General features: G+C 40.6%; 1 protein-coding gene across 2 annotated transcripts in view; it reads right to left on the bottom strand.

Moving 5' to 3' along the window:
• fhdc2 (FH2 domain containing 2) overlaps nt 1-19,833 on the bottom strand; it is a 70,746-nt gene that overhangs the window by 31,263 nt on the left and 19,650 nt on the right. For both annotated transcript variants that reach the window (XM_073058164.1, XM_073058165.1), the window contains 4 exons: nt 19,245-19,347; nt 14,304-14,389; nt 10,999-11,099; nt 10,068-10,138 (listed from right to left, as the gene is read on the bottom strand). In XM_073058164.1, the coding sequence (XP_072914265.1) occupies nt 10,068-10,138; nt 10,999-11,099; nt 14,304-14,389; nt 19,245-19,347 (361 nt within the window). The remainder of the gene's footprint in view (nt 1-10,067; nt 10,139-10,998; nt 11,100-14,303; nt 14,390-19,244; nt 19,348-19,833) is intronic.

The raw sequence follows: 19,833 nt of genomic DNA on the forward strand, positions 1-19,833 counted from the left end.
TGACTTGAAGAATAAGACACCTTGTTGGCGACCAATGCTACCGTTGTGGGAAAGCTGGGCATTCAGCAAAAGATTGCCGATATAAGGATTTAGATTGATGAAGCTGTGGCCAAAGGGGGCATATCAAATACGCCTGTACCTTCTGTGCACCCTGCTTAACCTGCTTAGACCCCAAACACAAACCAGGCTGTGCTAAATGAACAGAAAACCCAAGAAGAGAGATGTGCCAAAGCAAAGTACAGAAGTTTCACAACAGCAGGAAGAGTACTTGCCCAGAACTACATCTGTGGAACAAAGTGGATACCTGCGATGATGGTGGCACAAGCTCATCCTGTGTTGTACACAGTGGAAATTAGTAATCACACCATCTGGAGAAAGCTCTTGTCCATCTCTAAGGCTACTAAAACCAACACAAACTGACCAATCCAGATCCAGTGGCAGAAATGTGACAAGATTCTGAAACAATGACTGCAGAATCTCTATTAAGGTCAAGTGTTTTCTGAGGTGCCCCCTACTGACAATGCAGTACCCAAGCCAAGATCTATACATGCACCATCAAAAGATAAAATGACTTTGGCATCATCCCCAGGTTGTCGGTACAGGCGGCCTCCAGGCAGATTGAATCTCTGGTTTAGTGACTAGCCCTCAGCACATGGGGCAGAATAATCTCCATATCTGGGAACATAGGCAGTTTACCCTCTTTCCTCAGTTTAGAAAGTATGGGAAGGAGAAGAAAACTTCAGTAAAAGGAGTGATATGTTATGTATTCATGTGTATTTTGAACCTTATAGGTTGCTGTCAAGCTTCCCTGTGTGTTACGTACTGAATTTAATGTGAGAGGACGTTATGGGTAGTTCCCTGACAAGCAAAATAAACAGCTGCACGTGTTCCTGACCACTCCATCTCTCATGTGTGTTATTCACAGCCACTTGGCCTCCCAGTACCACAAATATAACCGGTTCTTTTACCTTAAGCTCCCTAATCAAATCTTGTTCATTACACAACACCCAATCTAGAATTGCCTTTCTCCTGGTGGACTCAACCACAAGCTGCTCTAGAAAGCCTCTTGTAAGCATTCTACAAATTCCCTCTCTTGGAATCAAGCACAAACCTAATTTTCCCAATCTACCTGCACATGGAAATCTCCCATTACTATTTTTACATGCTTTTTCTATCTTCCATTGTAATTTGTATCCCACATTCTGGCTACTACTTGTAGGCTTCTGTATATCAGGGTCTTTTTACCCTTGTAGGTTCTTAACTCTACCTACAAGGATTCTAAAAAGATCTTCCAATCTTATGTTCCCTCTTTCCAAGGATTTGATTTTATTTCTTACCACCAGAGCCAACTCCACCTATTTGTCCTTTTGAAACAAGGTGTATCCTTGGATGTTAAAAGCCCTGTCGTCAGCTTGTCCATCCTCAGTCTCACTACATACAGCATTATGAAGGACCCCACACACCCCTTACACAAACCCTTCTCCCTCCTGCCATCTGGGAAAAGGCACCAGAGCATTCGGGCTCTCACGACCAGACTATGTAATAGTTTCTTCCCCCAAGCTATCAGACTCCTCAATACCCAGAGACTGGACTGACACCAACTTACTGTCCTCTACTGTGCCTATTGTCTTGTCTATTATCTATTGTAATGCCTGCACCATTTTGTGCACTTTATGCAGTCCTAGGTAGGTCTGTAGTCTAGTGTAGTTTTTCTTTTCTGTGTTGTTTTTCCATGTAGTTCAGTGTAGTTTTGGTATTGTTTCATGTAGCACCATGGTCCTGAAAAATGTTGTCTCATTTTTACTGTGCACTGTACCAGCTGTTATGGTCGAAATGACAATAAAAAGTGACTTGATTGACTTAAGCTCCCAACTATAATCCTCTTTCAGCCATGGCTCAGTGGAGCTCACAATATCGGACCAACCAATCTCGAAATATGCTACAAAACCTTCTACCTTTTCCCGTATACTGCATGCATTCAAATACAACACCTTCAGTCTTGAGTTCATCAGCCTTTTTGATTTTGCCCCCAGGTCACAATTCAACTCATCTCACTGATTGCAATTTTGCCCTGTCGTCAGCTTGTCCATCCTCACAGTCTCACTACATACTGCATCTGCCTGTATACTGTTCATTCCATCCTCAGCCTTCTCGTTCTGGTTCCCATCCGGCTGCCGAATTAGTTTCAACTCTCCCAAACAGCTCTAGCAAACCTACCCGCAAGGATATTGATCTCCTTTATGTACAGGTCATACCTTTCCCAGGAGAGATCCCAATGATCCAGAAATCTGAAACCCAGCCACCTGCACCGATTCCTCACCCACGCATTCATCTATCACATCATCTTATTCTTACCCTCACTGACACGTGGCACAGGCAGCAATCCAGAGATGACTACCCTGGAGGTCCTGCTTTTTAGCTATCTACCTAACTTCCTATGCTCTCTCTTCAGGACCTCCTTCCATTTCTTAGCTATGTCGTTGCTACCAATATGCACCATCAATTCTGGCTGTTCCCTTTTATAATACTGTGGATTCAATCAGACATCCCTTACTTTGGCACCTGTGATTAAAAAAATACCTTTCACGTCAACAGAATCTCCTGTCTGTTCCTCTATGAAATCCCCTATCATTACTGCACTTCTCATTCTTCCCCTTCCCTTCTAAGCCAGACAGCCAGAGTCAGTGCCATAGACTTCGTCGCTGTTAGAATTGATAGAATTGCCGTGAAGTGATTGTTTCTAAAATTCACCTTTTGTTTAAGTACTTTGCAGTCCTGAGGATTTAATGTGGAATTTAACAATTTCAGGTCGCCACTCCCTTTTCACACATGGTTGTAATTCTGTTGATTTTTAAAAATTTTCTGACTACAACTGGCAGTTTAAAAATAATGATACCTTGGAAACTTTGATCAACATTGAAACATGTTCTCTCATTCCTCCCCCTCTCTGTACATTAAAACATCTTTTTTTTAAATTTTGACTGAAATGTTAACTCTGTTTCTCTCGCCACTGACTCTGTTCTACATACTGTGTGCTTCCTGTTTTTGCTAGCAGTTGTGGAGTTGGCTGCCATGAACACCTTGCTAACAATAGATGTAAGATTTGAAAGAGTATTGCTCATACAAATTTCTCCTTGTCATATCTCACTTTCTCCCTTATCTCAATCTCTGCTCAGGATGCAGATGATTTAAGCACATTTCTTTTGCTTTGCAACCTGGCTTATCATAGGCATAATGTTGAACCTTTCTTTCTGAGATAAATCATTTGGATCATATCAGACTGCTGAGAAGGAAGAAATGTCAAAGTAGCAATTCCATCCCCCTTAACCATTAACTCATGTAAGATCATAAGTCATAGGAGCAGAATTAGGCCATCTGGCTTATTGAACCTGCTTCTCCATTCAATCATGGCTGATACTTTTTAAAATTCTTCTCCTCAACCCCAGTTCCCGGTTTTCTCCCTATAACCTTTGATGCCATGTCCAATCAAGAACCTATCAATCTCTGCCTTAAATACACCCAATGACCTGGCCTCCACAGCTGCATGTGGCAACAAATTCCACAAATTCACCACACTTTCTCCATATCACTAATTTGAAAGGGCGCCCCTCTATCCTGAGACTGTGCCCTCTTGTCCTAGACTCACCCACCAAGGGAAACATCCTTTCCACATCTACTCTGTCTAGGCCTTTTAACATTCAAAAGGTTTCAATGAGATCCCCCCTCATCCTTCTGAATTCCAGTGTGTACAGACCCAAAGCCATCAAACATTCCTCATATGATAACCCTCTCATTCCTGACATATTGGCACTTCACATTGGAGGAAGGGATAGTTTACAGACAGAATCCTGAATCAATCACCTAGTAACTGGCATTCAACTTTCCGGAGAGCAAAGTCATACTCCTGCAACTCAACTTTTAACAAAAACTGATCACCTCTACAGGCTAAAGGGTTGCACATTTAGATAAATGTACAACATTGTTCTGCTGCTGCTAAGTTAACAAATTTCACGACACATGCTGGAGATAATAAACCTGATTCCGAAATGAACTATTTTCAGGCCCGCTCAAAAAATCTGCATTAAACGTGGTCAGGTTCATCCTTGCACTTGGCTGAGAGGAGTCAGGAGCCTTTATTACGCAGTAGGGAAGTTCCACATCAAAACTTGTGTGCCCAGCGATGCACTGTTATAACTATATGTTGTAACTATGTGGTTTTGTGCAGGTCTTGTAGCTTTAGTTTTTGGTCTTGTTTTGGCTGGTGGATTTGGAGCTCCTTTCCGGGGAATGCGCTAAGATGGTAGCGCGATATTAATACGCAGCAGCCTCTCCGGACTCTGGACTGGGGATTGCCAAACGTTATGTGGATTTTCTGGTGTAGTCTGTTTTGTCATGTGCTTTTGTGATATCATTCTGGAGGAACGATGTCTCATTTTTTAACTGCATTGCATTTGTGGTTTCTAAATGACAATAAACTGAATCTGAATCTGATAGCCATGACCTCAACTTCCTCTGCAGCAGAGGGGTAACTCCCCAATTTCTGAATGTGGCACAGAGCGCTCAGACTTCTGAAACTGGACACTGGATTTCTATTTTCAAAAGTGCCTCACGGTGCTCCAATAATCTGTCCTGTAACAGTTCACCAAACTATCTAGTGGCAGTGCTTAAGTTTTGAAGCTCTTTCCTCCAATAACCTCATTGTTGCCCACTAACCAGCTATTCCACCTGCAAAGTCCAACACTGCAAAATGTCAGCCATCCACCAGCCTGTCTACAGACACCAAGGAAATCCCTCCAATAGGCTGCATGGCTAACAAAAGACCATGGAACATGAGAACTAGACATTTGCACTTGAGTAATTAGGGCTTATATGATGTTATGGTTTATTATTGATTGCTTGTATAAAAATTATCCTTTCAGAATTTGTGACAAAGTAGATAAAATGATGATATTGAAAGAACTGGATCAGCCTCAGGGGAATGTGATCAGGATATAAGAATCATCTTCCACTGATTTTACGTCACTGAGGGGCTTATTCCTGACCTATTGCAGTACCTGAGATGAAGAAATTCCCACATACTACTGATTGGGCAGCTTTGATATTTTGCTTCAGTAAGCAATAAGGGTAAATGATTCCAAATCCACAGTCTGCAACTAGGAGGTAACTTTGCAAAGTGTTGGAGAGAATCCAAATGAATCTTGGCCTTGTCTTTAAGGGTGACAGAACAAGAAATTTTCTTGTGCTGTTCTGGAACCTTTACTAGTCACTCTTTCCTATTTGTGTAGAAACCACATACTGTGTCTGTAATGGGCAGCAGTAAATTTGAAGGTGATACATGCGATGGGAAACTAGATGGCTGCTTTGATCTTGATGAGTTTGAGCTTCGGAGTTTTCGTGAAGTTTGTTATTTTGCCACAACAGTAAAAAGACAAAAATAACTTAACAAGATAGTACAAAAGAGAAATAACAAGGTACTGTTTGTTCATGGGTTTAGGGACCATTTTAAAGTCTGAGAGCGGAGGAGAAGAAGTTGTTTCTGAATCACTGGGAGTGGGTTCTCAGGGTTCTTTCCCTCCTCCCTGATGCTGGTAATGAGAAACAGGTATGTCCTGGATAGTGTGTGTCCTTAATGATGGGTACTGCCTTCTTCAGGCACTGCCTCTTGAAGATGCCTTCAATGGGGAGGAGGGTAGTGCCCGTGATGGAGCCGACTGAACCAATGACCCTCTGCCGCCTCGTTCTATCCTGCACATTAGAGCCTCCACACCAGGTGGTGATGCAACCAATCAAAATACTGTCCACTATACATCTGTTGAAACTTGCAAGAGCCGTCAGTGCCGTTGGAGCTGTACTCTTTGAGGAAGAAGAGATGTGATTAAAATTATATTAACTGAAGCACCGATGATATTCTTCGGTTAATGAGTTTAGTCTTATATGTTTTAGAAATGCTTCCTGTTGCAGAATTAAAAACGTACCATTCCACAGTATTGTAGTGCCTGTTTAAAGTTAGTTTCTAATAAGTTTCGGCCCCAGTATATACAAGTTGGATGAATGGGCAATCATGAGGTAAGAGGTTGCTGTAGGAAGGTGGAGCTGAGATAATAGATCAGCCACAGTTTAAATGGATGATCCAATTAAGTGACTGATTCAATTAGACAAAGTTTAATGGTCAAACATGAGGAAATCTGCAGATGCTGGAAATTCAAGCAACACACACAAAATGCTGGTGGAACGCAGCTGGCCAGGCAGCATCTATAGGGAGAAGCACTGTCGAAGTTTCGGGCTGAGACCGTTCGTCAGGACTAACTGAAAGGAAAGTTAGTAAGAGATTTGAAAGTAGGAGGGGGGAGGGGAAAATGTGAAATGATAGGAGAAGACCAGAGGGGGTGGGGTGAAGCTGAGAGCCAGAAAGGTGATTGGCAAAAGGGATCCAGAGCTAGAGAAGGGAAAGGATCATGGGATGGGAGGCTTAGGGAGAAAGAAAGGGGGAGGGGAGCACCAGAGGGAGATGGAGAACAGGCAGAGTGATGGGCGGAGAGAGAAAGGAAAAAAAGGGGAGGGGAAAAGAAACTACATATATCAGGGATGGGGTAAGAAGGGGAGGAGGGGCAGTAACGGAAGTTAGAGAAGTTAATGTTCATGCCATCAGGTTGGAGGCTACCGAGCCAGTATATAAGGTGTTGTTCCTCCAACCTAAGTGTGGCTTCATCTTGACAGTAGAGGAGGCCATGGATAGACATATCAGAATGGGAATGGGACGTGATATTAAAATGTGTGGCCACTGGGAGATCCTGCTTTCTCTGGAGGACAGATCGTAGGTGTTCAGCGAAACTGTCTCCCAGTCTGCGTCGGGTCTTAGCAAAATATATAAGGCCACACTGGGAGCACCGGATGCAGTATACCCTGCTGAGCTCATTGACTTCATTAACTTTGCCTCCAACTTTCACCCTGCCCTCAAACTTACCTGGTCTATTTCTGACACCTCCCTCCCCTTTCTTGATCTTTCTGTCTCCATCTCTGGAGACGGTCTATCTACTGATATCTACTATAAGCCTACAGACTCTCACAGCTACCTGGACTATTCCTCTTCCCACCCTGTCTCTTGCAAAAATGCTATCCCCTTCTCACAATTCCTCCGTCTCTGCCGCATCTGCTCCCAGGATGAGGCTTTTCATTCCAGGACGAGGGAGATGTCTTCCTTTTTTAAACAAAGGGGCTTCCCTTCTTCCACCATCAACTCTGCTCTCAAACGCATCTCCCCCATTTCCCACACATCTGCCCTCACCCAATCTGCCCACCATCCCACTTGCAATAGGGTCCCCCTTGTCCTCACCTACCACCCCACCAGCCTCCAGATCCAATGTATAATTCTCCGTAACTTCTGCCACCTCCAACGGGATCCCACTACCAAGCACATCTTTCCCTCCCCCCCCTTCTGCTTTCTGCAGGGATTGCTCCCTACGCGACTCCCTTGTCCATTCATCCCCCCCATCCCTTCCCACTGATCTCCCTCCTGGCACTTATCCTTGCAAGCGGAACAAGTGCTACACCTGCCCTTACACTTCCTCCCTCACCACCATTCAGGGCCCCAGACAGTCCTTCCAGGTGAGGCGACACTTCACCTGTGAGTCGGCTGGTGTGGTATACTGCGTCCGGTGTTCCCGGTGCGGCCTTTTGTATATTGGTGAGACCTGACGCAGACTGGGAGACCGTTTCGCTGAACACCTACGCTCGGTCTGCCAGAAAAAGCAGGATCTCCCAGTGGCCACACATTTTAATATCACGTCCCATTCCCATTCTGATATGTCTATCCATGGCCTCCTCTACTGTCAAAGATGAAGCCACACTCAGGTTGGAGGAACAACACCTTATATACCGGCTCGGTAACCTCCAACCTGATGACATGAACATTGATTTCTCTAACTTCCGTTAACGCCCCTCCTCCCCTTCTTACCCTATCCTTGATATATTTAGTTTTTTTTCCCCCTCCTTTTTTTTCTTTCTCTCTCTGCCCATCACTCTGCCTGTTCTCCATCTCCCTCTGGTGCTCCCCTCCCCCTTTCTTTCTCCCTAGGCCTCCCGTCCAATGATCCTTTCCCTTCTCTAGCTCTGTATCCCTTTTGCCAATCACCTGTCTGGCTCTCAGCTTCACCCCACCCCCTCTGGTCTTCTCCTATCATTTCGCATTTTCCCCTCCCCCTCCTACTTTCAAATCTCTTACTATCTCTCCTTTCAGTTAGTCTTGACGAAGGGTCGCGGCCCGAAACATCGACAGCACTTCTCCCTATAGATGCTGCCTGGCCTGCTGCGTTCCACCAGCATTTTGTGAAAGTTTAATGGTATTTGTTAAAAAGGTATAAAAATATGAACTATCCATTTAACTAGTAATGAATTGTGTATTTAAATGAAATGCAGAACAATTTTGACCAGTACCAATACTACTGCAGTACTATAAATCTGTGTATTAGTTCCTAACAGTTGTCAACAGAGGAATTTATCCTGTGTATGCTGCATGTTCTTTTGATAGACTGTAAAATGAACAAAATCAGTGCCGACACCTAGTGCAGGACATGAACTGACTTCATACATTGTTTTCAAGACAATTGCATCTTCCAAATGTTCATTTATTTTTTAAAATTCAAGATTATTGTCGATACCTTTGATTTCTTCATAGTTCTTACTATGAATGGTTTCATTTTCAATCCCAATTGTTTCTGGCATCTCCAAGCCTAAATGTTTGAAACCGCAGTGAGCAAACCTATTCTAAATTATCGTACTACTTATTTCTCGACAATTATCAGCGACAAAAATCACTGCTTTTTGAACACAAACACATATAATTGACACTGTTTAAAAGCCGTTTGCTCTATGCTCCGTGTAGTGTCTAACAGCCACAAGTTCACATGACTGACTTTAGTTAGATACTGTTCAGCATCTCTTGAACCAATTAAGTGGCATAGTGTCCTAAATAAAAACAAAGGCAATGCCAGCTATGTTCTTGGTTAGTTTTTTGTTCTTTAAGAGTTGTTCCACATGAGCAGCTACCCTGATTAACTAATAGCCCAATCAACTGGAATCCACTGTAGTTACTTTGTTTTATTTATGTCTTGATACTTTACGATGCTTTGCAATTTGAAAAAAATGAGTGTTTGTTTCAGTCACACTGTGAAACATATGGCAATTGAGTCAATGCAGGCAATTCTTATAATTGCAGCAACTGAATCTTCCTGCAAATTGCCTTCTAAAGAACAGATCTGCCATATACAAATCACTATTGACCTTCAAGTTGTACATCTCAAACACTCATCTGCCTAGAAATTCTACTACATAAAACTAATTTTTTCAAACAATGATTTGGGTGTTTCATGTTTCTAGAATTTTTTTTCTGGGCAGTTCAACTATGTGTCTCCATTGATCCTTTGGAGAAGTGAGATTAGGTATTATACTATGTTGGTAATGTGATTTTGTTATTATCTAGATATCAGTCATCTGAAGAAATACTCGAGTCTCACTTTGGAAACTTAGGAAGAAAATGCAGTTATTTCAGTCAGGCTGAAACACAAAGCTGGTGAGAACAGTGATGGGTAGGCACTTACTGGATTATCCTAAAAGTCCATCTGCTTCATAATTGGTCTTCAGGGAAGAAATTTTGCATTGAAGCCAAAGTCAGTCAAGTTCCTCATATTTTTCATCCTTTAGTTCTAACCACCTGTAGCCCACACCATGATCACTAACACTGGATTCCACCTGGTTCTTTGACCATCTATCAAAGGCCCAAGTATCTCTTCCCCACTTGACCATCCATCATCAGGCCCTAATATCACTGACCTGAACAAAATGGCCACAGAAGATTGCAATCCAAAAGCAGAATGGAAGGAGGCATATTTTATTAAGAAAACCAACTGAAGATTGTAGTGGGCACACAGCCTTTTTGGGTGCCCTAGAATTTTCATGATATTATCTTGAGACAGATACAAGAATGACAAAATGTTTTGGCAGTAAGCAAATTAATGAAAAGCTGATTTTGAATTCCACTCTATTAGATTTACTTTGATCGATATACTTACTGCATTCATGAAGTTTCCAGCTTTCAACACCAACCTCAATATAGTATGCAATTCATTACAGTTCTGCAGTTCTGCAAGACAGCAAAAGCATCGTGCACATTCAGAACCCTTTCATACGTGTGAACAACAAAACACCAAGTGGGTAGAGTTTATGCACCAACAGCACATGGAGATCTTTTCAAGCATGTTGTCTGTTTTACCATTTCAGAATCTTGGTGTAAGCCTTCTTTGTGTGGGAATGGTCCAGAAGGGCTTAATTTCTGACAGAGGTCATTGAAATACCATATCAAGAAAATATTCATTTTGGAAATCTATTCTAAAATTCAAAATTGATATTTATAGGTGATTCTTGCATAGTTTTGGTCAGTATTTACTTCTTCTCTGAATTGTTAATACATTCCTCTGAGAATCACCCATCTGTAGATTGCCTGGTTGAACATCTGACTTCACCGCTGTGTCTGCAAAATAGTACTATCCATAAAATGTTGATGAAACGTTGAAGTGTATTTTAAATGTGGTGAACTATAGAATCATAGAAATGTATGACACAGAAACAGGCCTTTAAAGACCAGCACATCCATACGGACAATAATTCCTCCCCATGCCAATGACATTTGCCCACATTTGGCCCATCAAAGTATCAATCCAAAAGCTAGTTAGGTGTTGTAATAGTGTCTGCTTCTACAACCTCCTCTGGCAGTGTTCCAGATATTCACCACACCCTCTGTGAAAAACATACCCCTCAGATCTCCTTATATCTTTCCCACCTCACCTTAAACCCATGCCCTGAAAAAAAGCTTCTGCCTTGCGAACCTATCTATACCTCACAATTTTATAAATCACTATATTAATAATAAATGTGAGGATATGAATTATCTGCATGTGTTTCCATGCAGAGACATGCATGAAGAGCTCTTTTTCACAATCTTACCTTGTGCAGCTTCCATCAACGTACAAACAGATGTCAGAAGCAATTTTACTTGTGGCTCAAATTCTTCCTTAAGGATCATGATTTCCAAACGAAGGTAGTAGCTGAAAAATAATATTCACAAAGACCAAATTAATCAAAATGAAAATTCCCTGAAACTCCAAGGTTTGCAACAAATGACCATAAGAGGATAAGACACAGGAGCCCAATTAGTCCATTCAACCTATTGTCTGTTCTGCCACTTGATCCTGACTGATTTATTTTACCTCTTAACCCTATAACCCTTGACACCTGTACTAATCAAGAACCTATCAGCCTTCACTTTAAATACACCCAATGACTTGGCCCCAACAGCAATGAATTCCACAGATTCACCACTCTTTGGCTAAAGAAATTTTTCCTCGTCTCTACTTTAAAGGGACATCCTTCTATCCTGAGGTTGTGCCCCCAGTCCTGGATTCTCCCACTATTGGTAACATCAGCTCCACTTCTGTTCTATCTAGGTCTTTCAAAATTCAGCAAGTTTCAATGACATCCCTCATCATTCTTCTAAGTTCCAGGAAGTACAGGTTCAGCCATCAAATGGTCCTCATACATCAAACCTTTCATTCCCAAGATTGTTCTCATAAACTTCCTCTGGATCATCACTAATGCAAGCACATTCTTTCTTGGATATGGGACCCAAAGCTCTTCATGTTACTCTGAATGTGGTACGACTCTCACGTTATGAAGCCACAGTATCATGTTGTTGACTTCATATTCCTTTTCTCTGGAAATGAATGCTAAAGTTACACTTGCCTTCCTTTCTACTGACTCAACCTGCAAGTTAACCATTGGGAATCCTGCACTTGGACTCCAAAGTCCCTTTGCACTTCAGATTTCTGAATTTACTCATGGTTTAGAAAATACTATACCCCTTTATTCCTTCTATCAAACTGCATGAGCATATACTTCCCTACACTATATTCCATCTGCCACTCTTTTGCCAGTTCTCCTAATCTGTCCAAGTCCTTCCGTAGATTCTGTGCTTCTTCAATACTCACTTCCCCTCCACCTACCTTTGCAAGATCTTCAAACTAGGCCACAAATCCATGAGTTGCATCATCCAGATTACTAACGTATATTGGGAAAAGTAGCAGACCCAATATTGCCCTTCTGAAATGCACACATCACCGACAGCCAACCAGAATATCCTCCTTTATTCCCACTCTTTACCTTCTGCTAGTCAGACAATCTTCTGTCCATGCTAGTATTTTCCCCCTAATACCATGGGCTCTTATCTTGTTTTGCAGCCTCATGTGTGCACCTTGTTAAAAGCCTTCTGAAAATCCAAGTAAACAACATTCACTGACTCTCATTTGTCCATCCTGCCTGTTATCTCCTCAAAAAATTCCAAAATATTTGTTAGGCAAGATTTCTCATTAAGGAAACCATGCTGAGTTCGGCCTCTGTCATATTACCATAGAACCATATAACAATTACAGCACGGAAACAGGCCATCTCGGCCCTTCTAGTCTGTGCCGAACACTTACTCTCACCTAGTCCTACCGACCTGCACTCAGCCCATAACCCTCCATTCCTTTCCTGTCCTGTCCATATACCTATCCAATTTTACTTTAAATGACAATATGTATTTCCAAGTACCCTGAAACATCATCTTTAATAATGGATATCTTGCCAATCACTGAAGTCAGACTAACGGGCCTATAATTTCATGTCTTTCGCCTTCCTCCCTTCTTAGAGTGGAGTGACAGAGGTGGAAGTGGAGTGAAGGAGAGAGGGAAACATAATGCATAATTATCTCTTTTTTTCTGGTTCAATATATGTCTTTATTTCATAGATATCAATGAATCAGTTCAGGAAAAAGTAAACCTGATCTATCAATCATCATTGTTTGAGTTAAACCAAGAACATGGTTGTAGTGCAGCCATTACACTGCACTAATAACCTCGTAAAATATCAAAGCTTTCAGTTACTGCATCTGCATTCTTGCAGACCACGTAAATACAATCAAATACAACATTTTGCACCTCAGACAGTTCCGGCTGATGCTGAGTTTAAAGATAATTCAAGTGGTACTGGCAAACTCTTCAATAATTGAATGTAGGAGCATAAACCACATCCTGCAAATATTCTCTATGGGCCTCTTTTTATCACGATAATATGGTTCTGAACCTTTTACAGTTTTATTTTGCAAAATCCTGCATCTGTCCTCCTATAGGTACAAATCTTGAAGTGCAGCAAACGTTTGTGCAGCTGAACACATTCTCAGGGCATATCAGCCAAGGGTGTGGCATGCAAGTTTAACTGAATACATCATTCTGTATCCAGATGTGTATTTATATAGTTAGATTAAGTAAATTTGTATTTATACTTCTACATTAAATGTTAGTAATTTTGTCCAACAGTGTAAATTTTTGGGTGTTAACATTTTCCCAACCTTTCTGATTATGTACTGCTCTAACTAAAATTTGTACACTGTCATTGAGGCACAGTGATTTTTTTCTACCTTAATGGTTCAATTTAATATCAGAGAATAAATACAGCATACAACCTGAAATTCTTACTCTTCGCAGACATCCACAAAACAGAAAAAACCCAAAGAATGAATGACAGAAAACGTCAGAGCCCCAAAGCCCACCCTTCCCCCCTCCAACACACAAGCAGCAGCAAAAGCATCTTTTGCGATGATAGGAGAACTTGCAGAATAATCTAATGACTCACTACAAACTGATTCATTACAGTTAAGATTCACCATCACATATCAGATATTCTGTACTCACTGACGAATTTTGTCTTGCCTTGGAAAGTGTTAAACATTAAGTTGGGCACAAGTTATTGTGAACAATTTTTAACCTGTAACAAGGGGAGATGTAGTTGACCTATGTAAGGTGTCGCAGAAAGGATGACAGTGAGGGGGAAAATCCAGATGAGGAGAGGCATTAACAGAGGTGGTCTTTGTTGTAAGTGAGGAGTTCACAATTGTTATTGCTCTTTAGCATTGTCCTTTAGCTGCTATTGGTTTCCATAATAAGAAGGCAATATCACTTGTGGTAAGCCGGCCATGTGTGACTAACAGTGGGCCATCAGTTGTGTTTCATTCAGTTTATACCCCTCAGATCTGAGTCATGTTAAGAGATGTGGGCTAATGGATCATTTTGGTCCAGGTAGATAAACAACAGCTGTATAAACACGTTGTTTACTATGCTTTGTGTTATACACTCATTTAGTAAATAGATTCCTTATATTAGCTCTTTTTCCAGGAACATTAATGAAGTGTTTTGTTTCCCTGCACATTACTCTCCTACCTTGGCACTCTCACCAGGAGCAACATGAAGAGATCTGCCTCAGGCAGTTTACATTGGTCTCCTTGAAACATTTTTAGACGTTTCACCTGAAACAGTAGAAATTCAAATGAAGGCTCACGTTTTATAGTCTTGCACCTTGATTTTGGATGTACAACTTAACTGAGAAGTTAGAGCCAATGGTATAACAAAACATTCACAATTGTTCAAACAGGCTAAATATATCTTTGCAATCTAGACTGAATAAATACATTCCAATGATAACTTGCCATGAAGTATTTATTTTATGCTGAATCATTTGGTATCTAATGTTTATTTAGTTCTTGTTGTGCTTCACCTGAAAAGAAATGATTCAATATTATCATTTAAAAAACACTGAACTCCACTGAAAAATAAGACTTAATTGTAACTTCAATATTTGTCAATGCCGCATGTATTTTTTCTTCAGCTTCCAAAGCCTCATTTACATAATTCTTTTTGTATTTAGAAACAATCTTTCACTTTGGGTTTCCAATATTTACTTAAAATATAAGAATTATATAAATCTGCTTATTCTTCTCTCCTTTAAGATATTTATTTATTTTTTCTTTAGAGGAACAGCGCAGTAATGTGCCCTCATGGCCAAATGCACCCAAACCACCAAGTACACCCATGTGACCATTTATTAATGTACAAATTCCTTACAGACAGCAGTGGATTTGAACCCGTGTCACTGGGGCTGTAATAGCATCACGCTAACTGCACTGGGGTTGTAATAGTGTCACGCTAACTGCAGTGGGGCTGTAATAGTGTCATGCTAACTGCACTGGGGCTGTAATAGCATTACGCCAACTCTGTGCCACTCTGCCACCCATTATCTAATGCCTTTATCATTTGGATCTTTTCATTGCCAACTGCTGATGAAGCATCAACTGTCTTGACTTCACCACTCCCTCTCCAATTCCTTCTGAACACTCTGCTCTCCACTCTCTCCGCACTAATCCTAACCTCACCTCACCGCAGATAAGGCGGTGCTGTAGTAAAACAGAAACCTACAGCACAATATAGGCCCCTCAGACCACAATGCTGTGCTGAACATGTACTGACTTTAGAAATTATCTAGTGTTACCCATAGCCCTCTATTTTTCTAAGCTCCATGTATCTTTTCAGGAGTCTCTTAAAAGACCCTATCATATCCGCCTCCACCACCGTTGCCGGCAGCCCATTCCACGCACTCACCACTCTCTGCGTTAAAAAAAACTTACCCTTGACATCTCCTCTGTACCTACTTCCAAGCACTTTAAAATTGTGCCCTCTCATGTTAGCCATTTTAGCCCTGGGAAAAAGCCTCTGACTATCCACATGATCAATGCCTCTCATCATCTTATACACCTCTATCAGGGCACCTCTCATCCTCCGTCGCTCCAAGGAGAAAAGACTGAGTTCACTCAACCTATTTTCATAAGGCATGTTCCCCAATCCAGGCGACATCCTTGTAAATTTCCTCTACACCCTTTCTATAATTTCCACATCCTTCCTGTAGTGAGGCGACCAGTACTGAGCACAGTACTCCAAGTGGGGTCTGACCAGGGTCCTATATAGTGTTACACCTGTGCCCCCTCCTTTTTGAGAATCCAAGATCGCTATTAATTCAGGTCAGGAGACCCAGGAAATGAGAGAGAGACATTTGGAATGTTTGGCCCCTTGGCAATATAAAGCTACGGGAAACGGCCATTGTCTCTTGGAGACGGAATTGTGTATTGAATACTGTGCTTCGTGGAAGCCCTCGGGCAACGTGGGCTGGTTGGGGGATGGCATCATTCCACCCTGATTGACATCTGAGACCCCGTGAGTGGGGATAAAAGAGGGTCTGTGGGAACAGCCCCTCAGATGCACCAGAAGAAACGCTAGAACCCCTGTAACAGTGTAATAGCGAAAGCCGGTGGAAAAGCCCACGTGCGTCCTTTTCCATTTGCCTCAGAATTGGTGGGTCTTGCCACGGAAGAACGGCTTTAGCTAACAACAAAGGAGAAATCAGCCCCCAGCGACTCTCGAAGGATTGACATCATAAAAGGAATGGGCAAGTTTTAATCTCTCTCTCTCCAACCAAAAGCTGCAGCTTGAATGAACTTGAGTGACTTTTATATTTCCATCGGTCAACCATACAGATAATATACGTCATCAATACTAAATCTAAAAGCGATTATTATTATTATACCCGCGCTTTTAGATTTAGTATTGATGACGTATATTATCTGTATGGTTGCATTGATATTAAGTGACCCAGTTACGGGGTACGTAACAATAATATGCTTGACTGTTTGTTGGCTACGTGGAACAGTCTATGTTCCAAGCCTACACTGGTGACTGTCCTGCACTTTTACGACTGCATTGGTGCTGCTTCCTGCACCCATGCTGAACTCGTTGACTTCATCCACTTTGCCTCCAACTTCCATCCTGCCTGTGGGAGGGGTGAATGGAAGAGGGAGTCACATAGGGAGCAATCCTTGTGGAAAGGAAAGCAGAAAGTGTGGGGGAGGGAAAGATGTGTTTGGTGATGGGATTCCATTGGAGATGGCAGAAGTTCTGGAGATTGGTGGAAAAGGAACAACTGAAATTGTGGGAAAGGGCTGGGGGTGCATGGATCATGTTGGAAATAGAAAGCCCGAAGGACATGCATAGAGAGATAAACTAGCCTGAAAGGTGGAAATGATTATGGTAGTTGGATTATAAGAAGTGACAACATCTGGAAGTCTAGTGTGTGGTCATGGGAACTGGTACTGACCTGAGAGGCTACAATAGCATTCTTGTCTATACTTATACAGTTGTTAAGTTCAGATATATTAATATTTTACCTCGTTGTTTGCTGCCTGAACTACCTACCGACAGTATGTAGACTCATTTCCTAAGAATGGCATGTAATGGTCCCCATATTGCAGCAGGGGTCCTTGTGTTTATAAATAAGGATCTCAAGCTCTGCTTTTGGAATGGACAGAGAAGCGGAGGATTCTTGCTCTTAACCAACAATGGAACAGATTTAAAAGGATGACTGTCAACATATCACAAGACTCTCAATTACATAGGTTATAACATCTTAATATCCTTGTGTCTACAGTCTTTATGGTATATACAAAACCAGACATGAAATCAAAGATAGTTATTTTTGCAAAATATCATTGCAATCAAGTCATCTACCTACAGTAGAATTTGAAAGTGATTTGGCTGAAGTAGTGCAGATGAAAACTTTATTGAACATGACACTTATTTCTTCCAAAATAAACATTATCAGGAGATCAGAACTACAAGAACATACTATATTGATTTCATGAAATGTTGTAAGCCAATATCACATATTTTCAGAAATCAGTTGAGTGAATATTACTTTTTGATAGGAAATGTAGGTGATGAACCCATGTTTATTCTGCAAGACAAAGTAAGGTTAATATAGGAAGGTGAGTTAAATCAAGAAGTGGTAATTTGGTTATGCAAGTTGTAATACATTTTAAGGGGATAGGAACACAGAGAATTGTAGTTCATCAGTTTTGAGCTCAGAAAAGAACAAGTCAAAATTGTAGATTAATCTTGTTTTTAATACTTAAAGAAGATAATCAAGAAAATACATTGTGTGCAACAGAAATTTGAAGAATGGGGGCAGTAAGTATGATAGCATTGATAATAAGCACAGCAAAGCTGCCGAAAAATAGGAAGAAAATAAAATGATGTGGTTGCAGAAGTATTGTCTATCAGATTGGAAGTTCTTGTTTTGTATCATGTTAATGAATTGAACATGCTGGAATATGTTGCCCAGACAGGATAACAGCACTGCAGTCTCATTCACACTTGGGCTTTATAAAGTTGATCAGTGAAAAAAAGAAATTTGGCAAGAACTTTGGCAGAAACCCAACTGTTTGTAGCAAATTAAACAATAGAGGAGATATGGGAGTTCCATTTGAGGTCATGAGAGAAATCATAGTAAAATGAGTGTCGAGAATTGAAGAAGAATTTAAGGTGGAGACAGAAGAAATGAGAAATATTGGTGTCTCTGAAAGACGCAAATAAAGTACGATCAAAAATTTGAAATGCATTTTCATTGCCTCTTTGGATACCATGGAAGAAAGAATGATATTTCCAGAAATTACTATTGGTATTATTAGTATTTATTTTCATTATAATGTCATTTTTGTTTTAAAAAACACTTGAGATACAAATATATGAAGAATTTATATGCAATTATAAACAAGTATAAATTTTAATCTTCAGTTTTATAACAATTGCATTTATGATAGAAATGAAGGGCATGAGCACTGAAGGTAGATAATTTGAGGAAAACAATGGATGATAGTGGGGTCATTGTCAAAACATTCAAAATTTTGACTAATTTTTATCATAACATTCACACATAGCTCATTGCCAATCGAAAGGAAATTACAATACATTAACCATCTAATTGCTACTATGAAGAAAACTTATACAAATGAAATTAAACCTTTTACATTAAATCCAACTGTATTATATAAAAACAACACACACAAAATGCTGGTGGAACACAGCAGGCCAGGCAGCATCTATAAGGAGAAGCACTGTTGACGTTTTGGGCCGAGACCCTTCATCAGGTCTAATTGAAAGGAAAGATAGTAAGAGGATTTCCACCAGCATTTTGTTTGTGTTGATTGAATTTCCAGCATCTGCAGATTTCCTCGTGTATGTATTATATAAAACATCTGAAGTATAGATTCTGGAGCAGTAATTACTTATTTTTGATAAGTTAAGTAAAACACTTTAAAGGCCAAGCTGCTGTGGCTAGATTTTGTTAACCTGAGCTTCAGATGTGAGATTCACAATTGCTGTAGGGTTCTCAGAAATTGCTGCAACTGAAGTCCACGGCAGACCGGATTACATTGATTTTAATTAATTTTTCCATCAGCTTTGTGCCGCATTCATAGTCCCTAAAATAAAGGAATTTACCTCTTCAGCTTCTGGCAATAGTTTCAGCAGCTTAGTTAGTTCTTCAGACCCATATCCTTTTGCTGTTCCATGTCTAATGTCTTCTACAATCTCTTGTGCAGATCTTTGGTGTTAAAAAAGATCAACTCAGTACCATGTTATTTATATCAAGAAGTAACATTAAAATCCCTTGAATGGTTTTGGCAGCACAACTGACACTAGGCATGTCTTTAAATTAAGGGAAAGATATTGTAATGCTTTAGTAATTATTATAATTCACAGTTATTCCTACTTTTACAGACACCATTCCTGAAAATTCAAATAATACTCTTTCTAATAATATATCATTATGTTTGTTTTCAGGGCTAAGAAATTTTAATTTCCTTTGTCCAGCTGGCTGAGAAAATCAAGGCAATGAAAATCAAAAATGCAGCAAAACCTCAGGAAAGAAAACTACTAATGTTCCAGGTTGAAGACATTTTTTCTGAACTCTCAGTATTTTAAAATATTCATAGGTGGAAGATAATATTTGACTATTTCAATATTTGGCCAACATATCCAACAGGGTGCCAACTGAATTTACCTATCTCCTGTTTAATGAGTATTCCAG

The sequence above is a fragment of the Hemitrygon akajei genome, chromosome 10 (assembly GCF_048418815.1).
Source record: "Hemitrygon akajei chromosome 10, sHemAka1.3, whole genome shotgun sequence".
Classification (NCBI taxonomy): domain Eukaryota; kingdom Metazoa; phylum Chordata; class Chondrichthyes; order Myliobatiformes; family Dasyatidae; genus Hemitrygon; species Hemitrygon akajei.